The 19,003-nt window shown below is 40.9% G+C and overlaps 1 protein-coding gene across 1 annotated transcript in view; it reads left to right on the top strand.

The window, feature by feature from the left end:
* Positions 1–19,003, top strand: part of HECW1 (HECT, C2 and WW domain containing E3 ubiquitin protein ligase 1) — a 252,394-nt gene that overhangs the window by 209,376 nt on the left and 24,015 nt on the right. The window contains exons 19-22 of the mRNA XM_058825358.1: positions 71–180; positions 2,266–2,386; positions 3,803–3,916; positions 6,722–6,874. Of these exons, the coding sequence (XP_058681341.1) occupies positions 71–180; positions 2,266–2,386; positions 3,803–3,916; positions 6,722–6,874 (498 nt within the window). The remainder of the gene's footprint in view (positions 1–70; positions 181–2,265; positions 2,387–3,802; positions 3,917–6,721; positions 6,875–19,003) is intronic.

Below are 19,003 nucleotides of genomic sequence, written 5' to 3'. Positions count from 1 at the left end.
TACTGCGTATTTACATTCCTTCATGTGATGAATGTGAACTAAATCTCTCCCTATGACTTTTTGCATGCAGCCTTTTTGAAGAGGATATCATGTCCTACATACCACTGCAGGCTGCCTTCCATCCAGGTTACAGTTTTTCTCCTCGCTGCTCACCCTGTTCATCACCCCAAAACTCGCCAGGTAAGGAGATGGGAAAATTAGAACAAAATCTTGCATTTGTGGTATTTCTTCTAATAAATCGAAAAGAGCAGATTCAGAGCCAGCATCAGCTGTCAGCCTGCTAGTTCCAGTGTCCACTCCGAATCTGATCCCAGCTGCTTTTTTTGCTGGATCAGTTTGCAATGCTGCTCTGTGTCTGTTGATACACATACGCCTTTTGATATTGCTGGAAAGGATTGGGAGGTGTACTCCAAGCATAAGTCACTGACATGGAAGCACATTCTTTTTATGTGACAGCAGCCAGGAGCACCTTCCAAATTGAAGGTGTGTTGCAGGGTTCCAGTACCCCTGTAAAGTTCAGTCTCCTCCACTCAGTGTTCCAAAAACTTCTCTTCTTCCCTGGGCACATCTATTTTGAGACCTGAGGGGATCATCTTCATCATCTAGCCTGACCTTCCGTGTTGAACCCATTAACTTAGGTTCGAAAGGAAACATATTTTCTAGAAAGACATACTGTCTGAGAAAGTTATTTCCAGCTGTGCTGTGTCTCTGTAGTTATTGTTTATGCTATAGAAATTTGAGGAGCTAATGTCTCCCTTTTGCCAAGAGACACAACCCCACCACAGTCTCACTGCGTGGCTGTGTCAGTGGCCATTTTGAGAGAATCAACAGAAATGTGATCTGAAGAAGTCCATTTTTGGCGGAACTTTTTGGACATGCATTTAAATTATCTGATTTCAAACAAAATTAATGGACAAGAGAAGTTCAAATCTTGGATGTGGATGTGGAAAATGGAAAGGCTTTTTGATGTGAAGAAGTTAAATGCTAAACCCTTCTCTACAGGACAACTGTGTTCTGTCAGAATGTCCTATTTTCATTAATGAGTTTTAACACCATTGTGAGTACAAGTTCCCCCTGTCTACATCAGGACAGGTCATAAGCAAGTCCCCTTCAGGACAAGAATCCAAGTATATGGCACAAATGTCACTTAGGAGACTGTTCTTGTGAAAACACAAGGACAAATACTCATTTCCAGCAACACACTGTCTTCTTGCTAATTTCTGTCCTGGTTATAGAGCCCATGAGAGCACCCCTTCTCTTATGTGCTGGGGAAAAACAGAAGGCTTTGAGAAGAAAGAAGTGTTGCAAGGGATTCTCTTTGTGCTGCATGTATATACTGCAGCATATAAGTACAGCAGCATTTTCTGTTTTACCAGCTGAGACAATAATGTCCTTCCCTCATGGCAGCCACAATACTTTGGGCTCCCACTAAATGTGGGTTTATTTTTCTTTCCTGTGGAACATTTGCTGCCAGATTTTTCATAACAGGGCTGTATTTTACTGTCTTTTGTAATGAGATAGGTAAATGGGATTTCATTAATCCATTATTTGGCCTTTTATGGCATGGCACTTGTTTATACAAAAAGAATAATCTCCTACTTTGAGAATGCAGCCTTCAAAATAAAACAAGTTCCAAATTGCTGAAAAATCTGCTGTTATGTGTGAATCATAATAGGGAAATGTGGCATTTCCTGCTGACAGAAATCCTTTTTGATGCCACAGAGGGATTTTGTGTTGATAGCTGGAAGTGTTTAATATACAGTCAGATTAACACAGGGAAACCTGACTCCCAGCTTGGCTGGGCTGCTAGGCTCCAGTGAGAAGCATTGCTCTGAGTTTCAGAGGTTTAATCCTGCCAAGTAAGGAGATCTCCTATACAATGCAGAGGAGAGAGATCTCTTAAAAGTGCAAAAGGGAAAGAAAACCTAAATGCCACTGATGATGAAAGGTAGATATGTATGTCAGTCTTTCTCATGCCTTTCTGATCCTTCAGTTTCCATTCAGTCACAGCTAAAGGCAGAGGCAACACAAGGACACATACAAGGTGAGCTTAACAGTACTTTTACTGAAGAGGATACAGTCCCTGGAAGTTCATTTCAATCATTGAATTACAGGAACTTACAACTCTATGGATGCCAGATAGAGCAAAACTAGCAGTGAGTGCACTATTTTTTAACCAGTTCTGTGTGGAAACATCAGCTGCATGATTTGGAAGAATGTCAAGCCCCTTACACCTTAGGATGCTGTATATTTTCCCTCCTCCAGGGTTGCAGCGAGCAAGTGCAAGAGCACCTTCTCCATACAGGAGGGATTTTGAAGCCAAGCTGCGCAATTTCTATCGAAAACTTGAAGCCAAAGGGTATGGGCAAGGTCCAGGGAAAATTAAGTAAGTATTAAAATCATTCAGTTAGTCTAAGGGGACATAGCTTTGTCTTTTGTCATTCACTATCCATGAGGACAGGGATAGGGAGTGTAAAACACCCTGGAGATTGCATTTTTTTACATAACCTCAGGGAAAGATAAGATCTTCATATACTCTGCAAAAGAGTGACCTTCAAGAGGCTTTTGTGTGGAAGTTTTCTTCTTAAAGATTCGTATTCTCTTACTCTCCCATTTCTTGCCTATTTAACAGGGATATTCATATTCCTATCTATAATTTGCCAGTAGGAGAATTATCCTTACAGGCAAACACTCACCAGATATTAATAACAGTTATATCATTGTAATGGTGGGATGACTCCAAATTCTTTGGCTCTACATAGCAGTAGATGTGTATAACTCAGGGTATCAGTGTAACTCAGGGCCAGAACAGGATCCTACACAAATTAGTCTGTACATGCAGGTTTAACTTTCCATAGTTCTTTGTGTTGATAGCCCTCCTGGATTTGAACTGGAGAGATTTGTGCCAGTCTTCATGTATTTGGGGTTTTCTGTCATTTGATTGTGGAGTTTCTTTCCATATATCTTGTTAGCTGGCTTTTGAGTCTGTACCAACTTGTGCTCAATCTAGTTATCCAACTTTGCCAAAGGCTGTGGGCTGTTTCTAAGGTATTTCCTGGGCATCTGGTTGAATTTATGCCTCAGGTTGGCTTCCTACCAAAGGACATCTGTTATGGAAAAAATAAAAGTATGAAGCCAAGCAATTTATTCCAGGCAAATGTCATCAGCAAAATGATCTTATAGAGCTGAGGAGTGTTAGCTGGTGGTTACCCCTTTTGGTGTCCTGCTAAATGGGTCCAAGGCAGACACTAAATATATTTTAGAAGGTCTGTTTTAAAGTGTCCGTGAACATATGAACAAGAAGGGTTTCTTGCACAGATGGTGTGTAAAAGTACTATCCATTAAGTTGTTGTAGATATTAGTAAGGGAATGAGAGATGTGTTGTATAAACAGAGGCTGATAACTCCCTTTGCTTCCCCTGCCACAGAGGCAGTATGTCCATGGACATTCACTGGATTAAATCCAGGAAGTGTTTGAGGCCAATTCCGGAAAGCTGGGACTTCATATACAGAGGGAACTCACAGCCCCCTCTACCGCATAAATTTGTACATATGGGTGTTGCGGAGAGTCTTAGCAGCAGAGCTTTGAACCTAATCATGGCACTGTGAAGGAATTCACCTTCAGGGCACATAGAAAAGCCAGTGGAAACCCGTAATGGTGAAGTAGCACGGGCACCAGCAGATGCCATTTTATGAACTTCTCTGAGAACCAATGTCTCTCTTTATAGGTGTTGTTTACCTCCAGCCTCACAGGCTCCCGCAAGACCCCATGATCAGATCTTTGTTTCCACCTCCCTTTGCAGGTTGATTATACGGCGTGACCACCTGCTGGAAGGCACCTTCAACCAGGTCATGGCGTATTCCCGCAAGGAGCTCCAGCGCAACAAACTCTACGTCACGTTCGTCGGCGAGGAAGGGTAGGGAACCACACAATGCTCTCAGCTCTGAGGCAGCTGCTGTGTTGCAAAACAACAAGTTGACTAATGCTGAACTGCTCTTGCTATGTAATGTTTTTTTTGGTTTTGTTTTACCCCTGAGTAAGTGATTCATCTTAATCAAGGCAAACATTTGTTAAAAATAACAATAACAATAATACTTCATTTTCCTCTAACACCTTCCGTCTAGATGTCTCAAAGTGACATTTTAAGTGGTTAAATCTATTGTCATCTTGTTTGCTGTAGTTTTTTTGTCAGGCTGGAAGGGAAAACTCAACTCCAGGCCAATATTTACACACTGAATCGGGCTGAAGGCTATAGCTAGAGACCAGACCTTTATCCAGTTTGTTACTCTAACTCTACACAGTAGATCTGGTTTTGCTTTAAAAATTTTAGCTTTGCATGCCAACTAATGATCATTTGTTATCCATATGTGGATTTCTTGTTTCCATCTTAAGTGAGAAGCATTAATGCTGTTTAGTCCTTAAAATTTAATTCGTGCAGTTGGAATCTGAAAGCAATGGAAGTTTCCTGAGAAGGCCTTTTCTCAGGGAGCTTCGTACAACTCTTAAAATCCACGAGCCATTTTCGTATGATGAAAGCCAACCCCATACCTTTTGTTTGTAAGCACAACCTTTCAAATCCACCCTGGCTCACCTCAAGAACTACATTGTAGTTGAGGGTTAATCCACACGCTTTTATAATGGAAAGATATATGACCATTATGTGTGTGTTTCCAGTGTGCCATAGGACAAAAGGCATGAAATTGTATTTCAGTAGCTTTGCATGTAAAGTTTCTTTTGTTCAAAAACCATGTGTGTAGGATTTTGGTCCCAAATGTATCAGACAGTATCTGAGGCAACTCTCAACATGTCCAGCAAATGCTGACACTCTCAGCTCTGAGGTGTCATGGCAAGTGAAGGGCTTCTGTCCCTTGTCTTGGGACAGGTTATGTACAATGGGAACAGAAGTTGCCAGTCTCAAAGAGAGTCACTTGGTGACCTCAGTATCAGGGTTTTTTCACTCTTACTTTTCATTATCTATGGATTCAGTATTGTGTAACAGAGGTCATCTTTCACAGCTGATCTTGCCTCTGGCCTGCAAGTAAAGCAGAAACATGTAGCACACTTCAGTTTATGTTCTAGGAATAGCATTCTGGAATGCTAATACTGGCCAAAGTCATATTGTTTTGTGTGTGGCATGGTGTCCTCAGGAGAAATTACAAACCAATTTGATGTGCAAATTCATTCATTTTTCACTGATTGATTTACATCTGAAGATACATTCCTCTAGGGTTTCTGCTGCTTAATGCTAATATACATTCTGCTGGAAGGACTCCAAGATGCCAATTCCCTACTGATGAGTTGATGCTCTATGGCCACGTGATGCTGTATGGGCATAGCTTCCCACAGTTCAAAGAAAAAGGCCATTGAAAATTAACTATAAAGGCTTTATGATGAGTTAGTGTGTTGCCCAGAAATGCAGTAGCTAGTCTCCCATTGGAGGTTTTTGAACATAGACACACCTTGTTTGTAGTTCTCCAGCCATTATCAGGCTTAACCCAGTACATTGATGTCCATGGAACCAGACCTGGTCCATGGATGGCACTGGTGGGTCATGTGGGCTTGTTATCATCCTCTTTTACAGGTGTAGCTTTCATGTCATCACACGATCCCAGAGCTAAAGTTCCTCAAAGAGAGCACTGAATCTCCAGACATAAAACACAGGAGGATGAGCCTGTCTGCCCTTTGCCATATTTCTAGTTGCACAAATCAATCATTCAGCCCCTTTCACTTATGCTTCTATAACTCCATAGCACAGACCATTCCGATCCAGTTGCAGAGCTTTCAACTTACTTTACAATTGTTAAGTAGAAGGAATAGTGTCCACCTCAGAAAATCTTTTGGCACACGTGATATATGGCTACAGATCATTTCTTCATATTGCTACACGTAGGTTTATTTTAGATTGAAAAAACCTACTCACCATTATTAGAGAATGATCTGTTTTTTAATAAATCCACCACGTTTCTCATTTAAAGCATTCAGGAAAAATTTTAGTCTCGTTTTCCTTTTGTTTTCCAAGTTGAGTGTAAAAAATTCAAGGGAAAAAAAGAGGCTTTCTATGGAGCAAATTCATACAACAGCAAAGCTCAATTTAAGGTGTACCACATGAAAATAACAGAAAGGGCTTGGATCGAACAAGCAAGGAATTCTGTCTTAAGAGACACAAGTCTGCTGGGATTTGGTCTTGTTCTATATGGTTTCTGTAGCTAAAAAAGCATCCTTGGGGCTAGATTTGGGTACATCTCAGTGTAGGAGGGTCAGAGCGATTTCTGCTTTAGCCCAGGCTTTGTGGTCTGTGAGCCCAGGTGTTAATAGGCAGTTCAAACCCACTCAATAGAAAGCTACCCTTCTGCTGGCCCTGCTGGCCAGGCAGCTGAGGCAAGGCTGAGCCTTGTACATCCAGTTTGCTAAGCTTTTGGAACACAGGAAAGTAAACTACTTAATGTGTCCCAGTTATGATTCCTCCCAGATCAGACTGGATATTGGTGAAGTTTTGGCATTGCAACTTGTTCAGGAATCAAGTTTTGAGACTGGATATTGGTGAAGTTTTGGCATTGCAACTTGTTCAGGAATCAAGTTTTGAGAGGAGAGATAAATCATGTTAGAAACACTTGACTGCACAGGCTGCTGTACTAAGACAGCACCCAATGTAGGCAAACCCAGGAAATCCACTCAAATGGTAGGGAGCCTCATTTTATCTTTTCTACCTTTTTCTTTCCAGGTTGGACTACAGTGGCCCCTCCCGAGAATTCTTTTTCCTTCTGTCTCAGGAGCTCTTCAATCCCTATTATGGGCTGTTTGAGTACTCAGCCAACGACACCTACACTGTACAGATCAGCCCCATGTCTGCCTTTGTTGAAAATCACCTGGAATGGTAAGAACATTTTATGCAGAGCTGAACAATTGTTCCAGAGCAATAAAAACATGGAAAAGCAAAACAAAAGCTCCCAGTTTAGACTGGAGTACATACAAATATTGCTAATTCTGGGAAGAGGTGGGGAAGTAGGTTGTGAAAAGGAAGAGATGAACTAAGCATAAATACAAGATCAGGCTCTGAAAAAGCAGTTGTGATGAAGTACTACTATTAAAATATCCTGCTGGCATTACTTGGGACTTGATGTTTGCAAACTTCTGTGTGAACATAAAAAGGACAGGGAGAAGAGCTCTGCTTAATCTAGTCTTCATCTTCCTGGTGCCTTTCTAAGAAGAGCCAGTATGACTTTCTATACATCACACAGCATTGTGTTTTTAAGCTGTGTAGTGTTCTCTGAGACCCACATTGCTGCTCTGTTACTACCACAGGCCTTAAAAAAGGCCCAGAGAAAGCAGTGTCCCTTTTCTTCCCTAACAGTGTCCCTGCTTGTCTGGGGCAAGGCCGTAAGAGTGAGCAGATATTTTAGCTTACTAAGTATGTAGACGAATTTCTGATCTTGTTTCTTTATCAAAAGTTCTGAAAGCATATTGTGATGTCCTCATTTTCTCTTTCTGCCTTCAGATCTGTCTGTCTTTGGGAGTTGTTTTCACTTTGGTAGTTTCAGATGTGGTTAAGTGAAGCATAGGCTCCGAGCCCCGGGCATCACTTGGTCCCTTGTGGGATTTCATTGTGTCAAAGAAGTGCTGCCACATGGACTTGTTCCTATGATGGTTTTCTTTGTCAATCTTACTGGCTCCTCTCAGAGATCCTTTTCTTAAAATGGGAGGCAAGCCCCTTTTAAATTGCAAATAGTACATGTTCCTTCACTCTTGTGAACAGATCCCCCTTTGCTTGGCTTACAGCAGGTGGGAGATCATAAGCAGTTGTGCTGTCACCACTGTTAAAGTTACCCAGGGGAAAAGGAATGTTGCTTGGGACTAGCATGGTTTCTAAATTGTTGGAATTTTTTTTGTATTATCATTTCCAGCAGTGGAGCTAACAATGATCTTTGCTTTAGAGTGTTTCTCTACTGACATGAGCAGGAGGAGAGCAGCTTGATTCTTACAGCTTGTTCACCTCCCACTGCAATCCTGTTCATTAGACATTATCTGGAGCCTTCCTAGTTTTCAAGAAGAAATAAAGTCTGTCCTGTGTCCTACCTTAACAGACAGCATGGATAAACTTCTGATTTAGGAGGCTGTTATTTGTGGAGATGCATTTTGACTTCCAGGCAGAGAGCCAACTAGGCAGGTGCAAACCCACGATCATTCTGCCCACATAGTGATAAAGTTTTTTCATAGCCTCCTCTGTGTCCAGAGATGGTGTTGCCATGTTATCTCAGCAGCAGGTAAAACGTGCCCTTGGCTCTCATGTGTTATAAACACTGTCCTAGCAAAGAGTTGCAGTTTTCTTAAATGATAAATTCTACTGCAAAACATATATTCTGTGTTTGATCCCTTCATTTTGTTCTTCTGTGCCTTGGGAGATTTTAACATGAAAGAGGCAGGTTTTTAAAGGTGTCCTGGGTATACAGAACAGCAGAAAGAACACCTAATATGATTTTCCTGTAGCAGTTAGCATTTAACTCAAAAATCAACAGCAGTTAGACACATGGGCTGTTTCTCCAACTGCACATATCAATCCAGCTTCTTGCATGCAGAATGTTATTTGGCCTTCAGACATTTTGTTTTCCTATTTTTAAGAAGATAAATTTGGCCTCTTGGCCTGCAGAAGGAAATAATGCTATGAATGAAGAGGCTTGCACATGCAATATTGTAAATAGGGCAAGATTGCATGACCCAAGGGAAAGATAAACAATCCAGTCTGTGCTTGGAAATATTTCATGAACCTGTTATGGAAATAATTGCCTGAGACCAGCAGTTTATAATTAGCCTGATAGGTTTCATGATTGGCTTGTAGATATCTAGACATTCTAAATGTTTCTATACTGTGTGACTGATCTCAGCTATTCATTTGTAACCCTAGAGTTCTATGTTCAGAATTCTGTGCAGCCAGCAAAGATAGGAATTGGATCAACCTTCTTGAAACTGAGTACAGTTTTCCCATTAAGGCTTTACAAGCTAACTTCTGTGAGGACTCTGTACTAACTGCCTTGTTGCTGTTTGTTCCTGAGGAATGAGGTTTTCTGGTGTTCCCAGGCTTTCTTCATTCTCATCAAAGTCAGAGCTAGAACTTCTGTTTCTCAGATTTACTTGTTGATAAGATTCCAGCAGAGCCTTCTCCCTGTCACATGCCAGAAATAGACATCACTTTCCTGTTCTCAAATCGGTTATGAAGCACCAGCTAACACAGATGAATCAGTCTGAGGGTTCCAGGGTCACAGGTAATTAATATTCATAGTCTTTTCAAAGCTTGAAGTCTGATGTCAGTCATGAAAACCACACAACCACAATTGGGTTAGATTTGCAGATTTCTTCAACTGGTTGGTATGGTTTTTGGTGCTGTGGGGCTTGTTATTTATGTGAAATCTACCCTTGGCATGTTTTTCTCTCTGGTACTTCTGCAAGACCTCTCCAGACACAGATATTTAAAGAAACAGAGCTAGTAAAAAAAATGCTTTCAAAATTATTTTACATTTTCTTAAGTGAACAGTGATAAATTTGAGATAAATGCAAGAAAATGCAAAGATGTGAAGTTTTATTCATATTGGCAGGATGGAGAAATGCACTGCTCCTTTTCCACAGCCTAAAAGTTACAGTTCTGCCCCTTTTAGTGGCTTATTTCATGCTTTGCTCTTTGTACAAACAGCATTCTGAGTCCAAAATGAGCACATCAAAGCACAGACTAGTTGTATGTATGCCAAGTTAAGAAAGAGACATAATGACTGGAAAATATTTCTCATTTATGGAGAAACTGAGATTTAACACCTTTCCTGCAAGCTTCCATTGAATAAGACTTTTTCCTTCAGTTGACATATGTGCATACTGAACACACAAAATATAAGATATCACACATTTTTAAAGTTAAAATATTTTAAATCCCTTTCTATCTGAAAGGACAGGTACAACTCCTAGACCAAAGAAGTTTGATGATATGTTTTTATCTGCATGCTACAGAATGTACCTGAAGCTCATAGCCAGAAAAGCTGCTTTTAATCCGTGCCAGTAATGAGCCATTCTGTCTGGTCTAGGTAAATGTGTCTAGCTTTTTGCCTAGATATTTGAAAACATCTTCTGAAATACACCCCCACTGGAGGTACTTCACCCTTTTCCACACAAGTGGGCAAAATGTGGAACAAAAGAAAAAAATGTGAAAACAAGCCCAGCCTCTGCATAAAAAGCCAAATGGCCTAGACAGAAAAAAATCTTTCACAGACATTCATTTGGAGATCTGAGGGATCTTAACTTGAAACATCTTTTTTCTGTGTTTTCATTGTGAATTAGTAACAGCATGGGTTTTTGTAATAGTAAGCATTTGTGGACCTTGCTGTGACATTTATGCAGCCAGAGAGCAGCACCCCAGTGCTACAGTTATCTTAGAGGCATTTACAGCTTGCTAATCATACTTACCATTTTGTATCCGTCTCAGAGAAGCCCTGTTGTATTTTCTTTGTTTTAATTCATATGAAAATTAATGCATTTGTTTATCAGACCCTTTAGAAAGTTGAAGACCTGTGAGTAAAATGTTTTTGTTCAGAATCCTGCTGAAGGCCACAGACATGATAGACCCAATGCTCAGATCTCCAGAAGCTGTAGATTATTGCTGGCCACGTTGTCCTAATGAACTCTATAACTTGATGTTCATTTAAAACTGCTTTGGGATAGAACTTTCTTCATTCATTTCCCATAATGAATTTTCTTTGTTCTCTCCAGTCCTCCTTCTCATATTCTTGTCTGTGCCACTGAGCAGAGTCAAACAGAAGACTTGCATTTATATCTGCATCTCACTCTGCAGGCAGATGGAAGCCTGGTGCACCCATTCTCCATGCAGACAGGATCTTGCTTTCCCTGTGCTCCAAGTCAGCTGACATGGTCACTGCAACTGGCTGAGCTGAGCAAACACATGCTGTCTCCCATCAGGGCTGATTGCTTCAGGCATGGCAGTGCCTCTCTTGCTTTTACGTGTTCTGGCACACAGGCAAAGGCAGCTCCCTTTGCCTACACGATGCTGTGGGGGCAGAGCCCCAGCCAACCTCTGAGGATCCCTTTTATTTATTTTGTGTAAATGAGAAACCACATAACCAGCACTATCCATCTCTAGCGTGCTAGAGAATGCAGGGTGTTGTTTTTTTTCCGTTTTTTTGTTATAATAAACCCAAGGAGAACTGAGAATGTTGCAACTTCAGCTGTCTTTTCTCCTTAGAGAGCTTGGTTGGTTTTCTTACCCCAGTTTCCTTATGAGTTGTGCCTTGTGCATTTGCCCTGCCTATCCATCAGACAGATTCCTAATCAGTTTTAAGACCTGTCTGACAGGAAGGTAAATGTCTTGAAGATAATAATTTCCTAAAAGCTTTGTCAAACTTGTGTCTGTGAGAAGGACAGATCCACGGAAGAGTGGCTCAGAGAGGTGGGGGGAGAGCTCAGCAGGGATGTGTGCTGTCTGTCCTCACAGCTGGCCAGGCAGCATAAGTAAGCCGACAGGTCCATCCCAGGCACAGGATGCAAAGCAGGCACATTGTCTTGCTTGGTAGCTCGGGGATGTGAGGCAGAGCTGTGCATGCTCAGGGGAGACAGAAGGGAGAAACTGGAGATACTCCAAAGCCTGGGAAGTGCTAGCAGAAATGTGGAGGAGGAACTGGAGCTACTGCAGTGTGGTAATGTGGGGCCATCAGAGGCAGATCTATAGGAAACAAACCTCCGATAATCCTTCTACACAGAGATTTACTTATTTCAATTAAAGTGTTTTTAAAGAAAGTGACAAATTGCCTTATGAGCTAATGGGTTGTATTCCAATGCAGACCAGCTCATGGGATGGATTTAGACACAGTCCCTGGCTCTTTATAGAAACAGTGGAGAAATGTAGTCACAGCATCTAAGCAGGAGGTCTGGAAACAGCCATTACTCCTCTCCACAGACTGAAGGGAGCTCTTGGGAATACGTGGTCTGAATTACTCAGGAATCTCTCTGACTTTTCAGCTGTTGTGGCAGGCAACCTACATAGGGCCCAATACCTGCTCAGTCAGGGAGTTAGAAACACTGAGTCTGGTTTTGGGCTTAAAAGGGCTACTTGTGTGGGTCTGCATTTGGGGAAGGAATTAGTTTAGGAGACCAATTTTGCAGCTGTCTTGAAAGGGTCTGTTTGTGCTAAACATTGAAAAATCATCCCCTAAAAACTCAGATAATGCACCCCAGAGTGAGGCATCAAGCTACATCCAGTTGTTTTTGAAATTAGATGATTGCCTGGTTGCCTCAGTTTCCATCTGAAGAGATTTCCTAGTATGTAATCAACTTGAATTCCGTTTGATGTACAGTACTGCTTGGAACTGCTTTGAAATTTTCAGATGAAAGGCACCATAGAAAACCAAAGCATTTAATGTTATGTTAGACCATAAATTTTAATTACTAGCAATATCTTATTTTAAATAAATTATGTCTGCATGAGAAATTTTCAAGCACTATTGTAAATCTTCTGGACAAGAATTATATTAAAATAAATGTGCAGCTGAAATAATTTATAAGACCTTTTCACTGTGTGAAAAGGGTATGTTACTGAAATGCCTTCTTGCTGCTGTACTGTGATCTCTCTCAATGCCTCCTGTACTTAAGTAAACTTTGATTTTCCCATTAAGTTTGATGTATGACTGTATCACATACAGCCTGCCTCAACAGCTGGTTAATTATTTATTAAGGGTCAGGAGGAATTGGAAGATTAAAGGCAAACCAAAAATGAAGGAGAAAAAAACATTCTTCCTAACTGAGCTTGTACAGCAACCATTTTTTCTTTTAGAAAAGGTTCTGCTTTATATTTACCTTACTCTTGACTTTCTCTCTCTTACTAGAGAATTTTTTCCAAGATCTTTTGAGGATCAAAATGGTTTTGCTTTATGAGTTGAAAGAAGAGATGTCTCTCACAGTCTCTACCCCTTTTCCCTTCCCTGAGTCTCAGAGTCTCTCTAGCACTTCTTCCAAATTAGAGTTTGATTTGAGGGAAAGGCGGCTCTTCTGTTTTGTTCTGTATTTACAAAAGTCATATTTATGGGTTTTTCCCTTGCTTAGGGCCATTTAGTCTTTTGCAATGCTGCAGATTAAATCTGCCCATGGTAGGGAGGCTTCCCATGAAAATCTCTGTAGTTCTGCACCTTGCATGTGGCAGAGGAGAAAAGCGTAAGGTCCAGGCTGTCCCCAGGCACGTGGGCCTGCAGGGAAGCAGCAGGATGGGCAGTGATTGTCTGTGTATTGGTAGTGGTGAAAAACTCCCTGGGAGTGATGAATGTTGTCGTATCTCCTGTCCCAGTCCCACTGGAATGGCAAGGCTGAGCTGTCACTATGAAGTATTGCTCAGTCATCATTCCCCTCCTTATTTCTCACTGTGTTTTATTCAGACTTCAGCAAGGTAAAGAAAATTCAGCTAAAGCAGGTGCAGAAATTCCCAAGATAATCTTCTTTCGTAAGCAACACAATTCATACATCAAAAGAAAGACTGCTTGTAGAGCAATATTGTTTTCAGTAAATCACCCAAATTCATTTTGGGTATTTTTGAGTAGCAAAGGCATTTCTGTTTCCGTAGCCTCTCCCTGGGATGTTATGAAAGTTAGATGTTTCATTTGTTCATTGAAAGTTGTTCTTAGTTTCAGTATGTTACCTTAGTGTTACATTGAATTCCAGAAAAGGGGAATATTAAAGATTTAATTTTATCTGATATGTATGTTTTTGAAGGGAGAAATGTAATGTTTGTCAGTTTGCCCCAGCTTGGAAGAGGAACATTTTTCAAAATTCCCATAAAGTTATGGAGGATGAGAAAAATCCTAAGCTGTTCACCCTCTATAAGAAAAGTTCATGTGATAGCAAGAATACAGAAGTATACATTCAGTATCTCGTGGCTCATTGAAGGAAGCTTTTTACACTGTGACTTATTCTTCCATTCCAGAGAATGGCAGACTAGAAACTGGAATTATTTAATTGTGTTGGAAAGATTTGTAAAGAAAAGTAAAAAAATTTTCTTAGGCTTCAGAACACAAATGCAAACGTTCTGCTATTCTGCATGTTCCCAGAAGAGGATCAGAGTGGTCAGTTTGCAGTGGTATTAATAAAAGTTGGAAGTATTCAATGATTTGCAAAACAAGACTTGTAAGAGACTGCCCAGCAATTCATGGCATGTCTGAATATTAATAAAAGTTGGAAGTATTCAATGATTTGCAAAACAAGACTTGTAAGAGACTGCCCAGCAATTCATGGCATGTCTGAATATCAGCACACAGATTTCTGACATTACTCAATTGAGAATCCTCATCCTGAGAGACAGGCATCCTTAGCTGAGTTGCAGCACAGTGCAGACCCAAGTGTGTGGCTTTGGACAGGGGTGGCAAGTCCAGAGGGCTCTGCACTGCCTGTGAGCTGTTTGCAGTTAGCTCAAGGATATCTGCATCACCTCTCACCATGCAGGGTAAACATTCCTGGGTGCTTACCAGGACTTTATGATGAGCAGTCTCTCTCATGCTTAAATACCCCAGAGAGGCTGGAAAGGATGTGCCTCCTTTGAGAATAAGTCAGTTATTGTGGCTGCAGTGTTTGTAGTTAGCCATTGAAGGAAAATGTGCAGTCATGCAGCTTGTGTTTTTATGACCCTCATGTCTGGCAGATGACTAAATCTGTGATTTCCCTGTAGCTTGACTAGTTTGTTTCAACACATGGCAAAGCTATGGAAAGCAAACATAAGTCATATGATGTCTGAAACTTCACCAATTCATAGGTTTGTAAAGTGCCCACCAACAACTCTTCCAAAGTCTTTGACTGAGAAATCAAAGTCTTTGATGAAAATGTACTTTTGCTTGTTTGAAATAGAACAACCCATAAGCATCAAACTGAACTGATCTATGAGGAACTGATGATACACTGATAAACATATAAAATGTCAAATAGACTAAACAACTAAAATGGAGAAGGGACTCAGAGGACTGTGATTCCATTGCTCTCTCTATCACTTGTTCTCTGGATACCTTCAGATAAGGTATTCTACTTTTGTATTTAAGTTTTGTCAATTTTCATGTGAAATATTGGCACTGATCTCCTCTGGAAGTTGATCTCTCTGCTTTGAAATTCCCGGTAAGCAATAAAGTCTAGGATCTGAGAATCACAAAATGTAGGGGTTTGTTGTCTGCTAGCCAGTAGTTCATACCTCGGTGTGTATCCCCTCCATAGCTGCTGGGCAGAGGAGTGTTTGCCAAGAGTCTCCCAGGCCAGTGTGTCTCATCCCTTGTACCAGCAAGAGAAGCTAAAGGCAACCTGGTGCTGATGGAGGTTAGTGGTGCTCGTGCTGCTGTGTTCTGGCAGGGGTTCTCTCACAGGGGGATGACTGTGCATCATAGTCATGAGGCTGAGAGCTGGCTCTGCAAGCAGAGATGGCCACTTCAGCGCTTGCACACTCCTCCTCTCCTCCTCCAAACCCCTGCATTCGTGGAACCTGTTACTGGTAAAATGATACCTAGCATAGATTTCTTCTTACAGAGGGAGACCATGTTCATTTTAAATCTCCTTACTAGTTTAAAGGCAGACCTGGAAATCAGCTCTCTGCTTCCAGCACTTGGTGTCTCTGGTGCTCAGACAGCCCATGACACCGAGGCTGGTGTGCCTGCCATGGCCCCATGCAGAGGAATTCCTGCTCCTGCAGTGAGAACTTCTGGCACAGTTCAGCTGATGTGCAAGAAGGCAGTGCCAGCAACTCCAGTGTGGGCCTTCCTGACTTGGCTGCAGTGCTGAGCTAATGCAGCTGGAGCCCTTTGTCCTGTGAGCGTTTATCTGGAGCTACTGTGCGGAGGAAAGGAACCATCTGATGGATTGTGTTGAAGAGAAACCCAAGGGGATTTTATGAATTTCCCTTATCTACATTATCTTTGCCTCTCATTTTTCTGGATAAAGCAGAATAGCCTGCAGCTTTTGCCATAAATTCATGCTTTCTTCTCTGTGACACAATTAGTCTTTTAACCTTTTCTTTTGTGGTGGATATAGCCAGGATATAAGAAAGATTAAAAGATATTCTGAGTGAACAAATGGCTAGATTAGGGACAAGGAAAAGACTTGAAGGATCTGATTAGGTTAAATAAAGAAGCAATAAGGTTTGGATTATCTCTTTGTTTTTCAGTTGCTGGTAATTTAGGCTTCAGGAATGGTTTGAGGTTTAGTTGCTAATTTAGGATGCATGAGCTCCAGAGATTTAAAAGGACATGGATAGCTCACATTTCCATCACATGTAAGCAATAGTTCTTTTTCATGTGGCTACTCCTTGGTACTAAGAAATGTGTTCTACTTGCAGATAGATCCAGAGAATGGAAGTAGGACTTACTGAAGTGCCAGTAATGTACTGACCTTTTGCAGCAGAAAATATATGCACAAATTAGCAATAAAATGAGAGATTGACTCACATAAAGTTACTCATCATATGAAACTCTGGTGCCCACCAAAACTAAAAATATCTAAAGAAAGGCTTGTTTTCATCTAAAGAAACTTATCTGTTCAGTATTTCAAATGTAAAGGAATTTTATTCGTACCAATTTGCTTTTCTTTCTGAAAATAATTTTTCATCCTTTTTCTTTTCTTATTTAATTTCAGTTCTTGGGTGATGCACCTATATTTCTCATCCTTTCTGAGCACTATCTTTGTATTTTATGACACTGCACAAGCAGGTTTGCTGGACTGTTCCACTTTACAGTAGGGGCTGCTTAAGAGAGGCTAGTGCTTTCTTAAATGAGTGTAACAAATTTCCTTGAAAATATCAATAAAACTCCTAAGTTTTATAGGCATAATAAGCAGATAGGATTATCAAAGAGAGGCTCATGGAATATGCTTCTTGATCTTTTGATGCCTGAATGAAATGCCTTGGTTCTGAGTAGCATGTATCCTCTATTAAATCCCAGTCACATTTTCTGGGGCAGCAGGAATCAATCCCTGTAGATTCTTAACTATTTAAGGTTCATCAGTTTCCAGGGTGGAAATCTGCACACACAGTTGGTCCATGTTAGTAGTCCTAAATGTTTTCTTTAAATTTTAATTGAAAAATGGGTTGAAAAAATGAAGCTTACCTGACAGAGTTTTCTGTGGTTTCACAGTGAGGAAGTATGGAGTTTCCCCTTACAAACTCAGTCAACCTGGAATGAAAACCTGGAATGAATTTTGACCATATATGAGATAAGATCCATTTCAGTATTTAGAACATAATGCACAGGAAGTAAAACCAAAACCTGGTTGGGGTGAGTCATTACCATTCCTTCAAAAGAAGCTTGTAGGGATCTAGTGTAAGCTCTCATGTGGGATGCCAGTGTAGTTAGATACTGGAGTCAGTGCAGCATTGGGAGATGCTGTGCAAATGTGACCCAACACTGTATCTTGGTCTCTCTAAGATCTTGATCTCTCTAAAGAATCTTCATATTAGAGATGGATATAAGAAAAGAAGATGAGCCAACAGTTCTCCTGTTACTCCTTACATTGGAATTCTCCTCTATGACTAATTTAGGAGTTATTTTACCTTTTCTCTTTAATGTGCTAAGACTTCATGAACTTCTGTCTCCAGCATTTGTAAGAGCCATTCCTTTCATATTAATGACACATGAGGTCATCAGGTTCCTGAACTGAAGAGGCATGGTGCTGGAATGCCACAGCATCCACCTCTGAACCTGCAGACACACGGAGCACATTTGCCACAAGGCCAAATGACACGGTGGCAAAGAGGAGTCTGCAGAGTTTGCAGATGCAAGTCAGATAAAGAGAACACGTGAGCTGTCCCAGCCTGCATGGCTCAGCCTTCCTGACAGAAGAATGCTTCATGTCATCCCATTAGCCCCTTCAGATGTTCTTTCATTTGAGTGAGCAGGGGTTACATGTGCACACCAAATTAAAGAAAGGCATTTGTTAATGAGGGCTGATAGACAGAGGTGTGGATTTGATCCACTGACAAGGTTTTGTAGAGGTGACCTGATCTTCTGCTAGATCATTTCTCTGTAGGTGTAGCTCATGTAGCACATGTTGGCCATGTCCTGCACTGAGCCAACACAAGGATGGGTACTTCCAACATCTAGACACAGACCTCTGGAGCATGTGCCTGACACACTGCCAGTATTGCTTAAAATTCTTAATGTATGAGTCCAGGCACAGTTGTTGTAACTATCTTGGTGGTCGACTCTTTTTGCAAAATACACATTCTTACCATTTTCATGCATTAAAAGAAGAAGTTCTTTTTCTAAAAATTGCTAGTGCTGGTGATAACACCAAAATTCAGAAATCATAGACTCAGTACATCTTCCTCTGCATGTTGTGTCCCCCTTCATATCAAAAGATTGCAAATCACAAAATTTTAGACTATAAAAATTGATTTTTAATTCCTTTAATCAGCAGTTTCTCACCTTCAGGTTGTTCACAAGTGTCTTCATAACAATGGTACTTTTAACAGTGCTTTAAACAAGCTGTACCACAACCTCTTGAATCCATGATGCTCAGTTTCCTACAAACTTTTGTTTCATGACTGAATTCTCTGTTGTCTAATGAGATGCATGCTCAAGGTGAAGTATTTGCCATGACGGTGCCTTTATAAATATTTTCCTCTTGTTAGAATCTCTGGTATCCATAACGATTGAGATTACATCCAGTCTCTCCCACTGTGAAAGGACTAATAGGCTCTCCAGGTGGATCCACCTGACAAATATCATTTGTCCTCAGAGGAGCTGCCAAGGACAGAAACCCTGGACCACAGTGTAGCCTCGTTTGCTCAGCTTGTCTTTCAGGTGGCCAAAAGTTCATCTGCATGATTAAACAGTTAGGAGTTTTAAAACTGGTGCAACAGAATGTGTACATTTCACTTACAGAAAGCAAATCTTGTGAAAGTGACATTTTCAAATTTGATGTGAACCATGCTATATTTATATCTCTCAAGCCCTACTTTGAATATTTTTTCACAAGCTACTGTACCAAGAAGGGCACATTT

This window comes from Ammospiza caudacuta, chromosome 1 (genome assembly GCF_027887145.1).
Source record: "Ammospiza caudacuta isolate bAmmCau1 chromosome 1, bAmmCau1.pri, whole genome shotgun sequence".
Lineage (NCBI taxonomy): Eukaryota > Metazoa > Chordata > Aves > Passeriformes > Passerellidae > Ammospiza > Ammospiza caudacuta.
The sequence above is the reverse complement of the archived record's forward strand: the minus strand, read 5'-3'. Positions and strand labels throughout refer to the sequence as shown.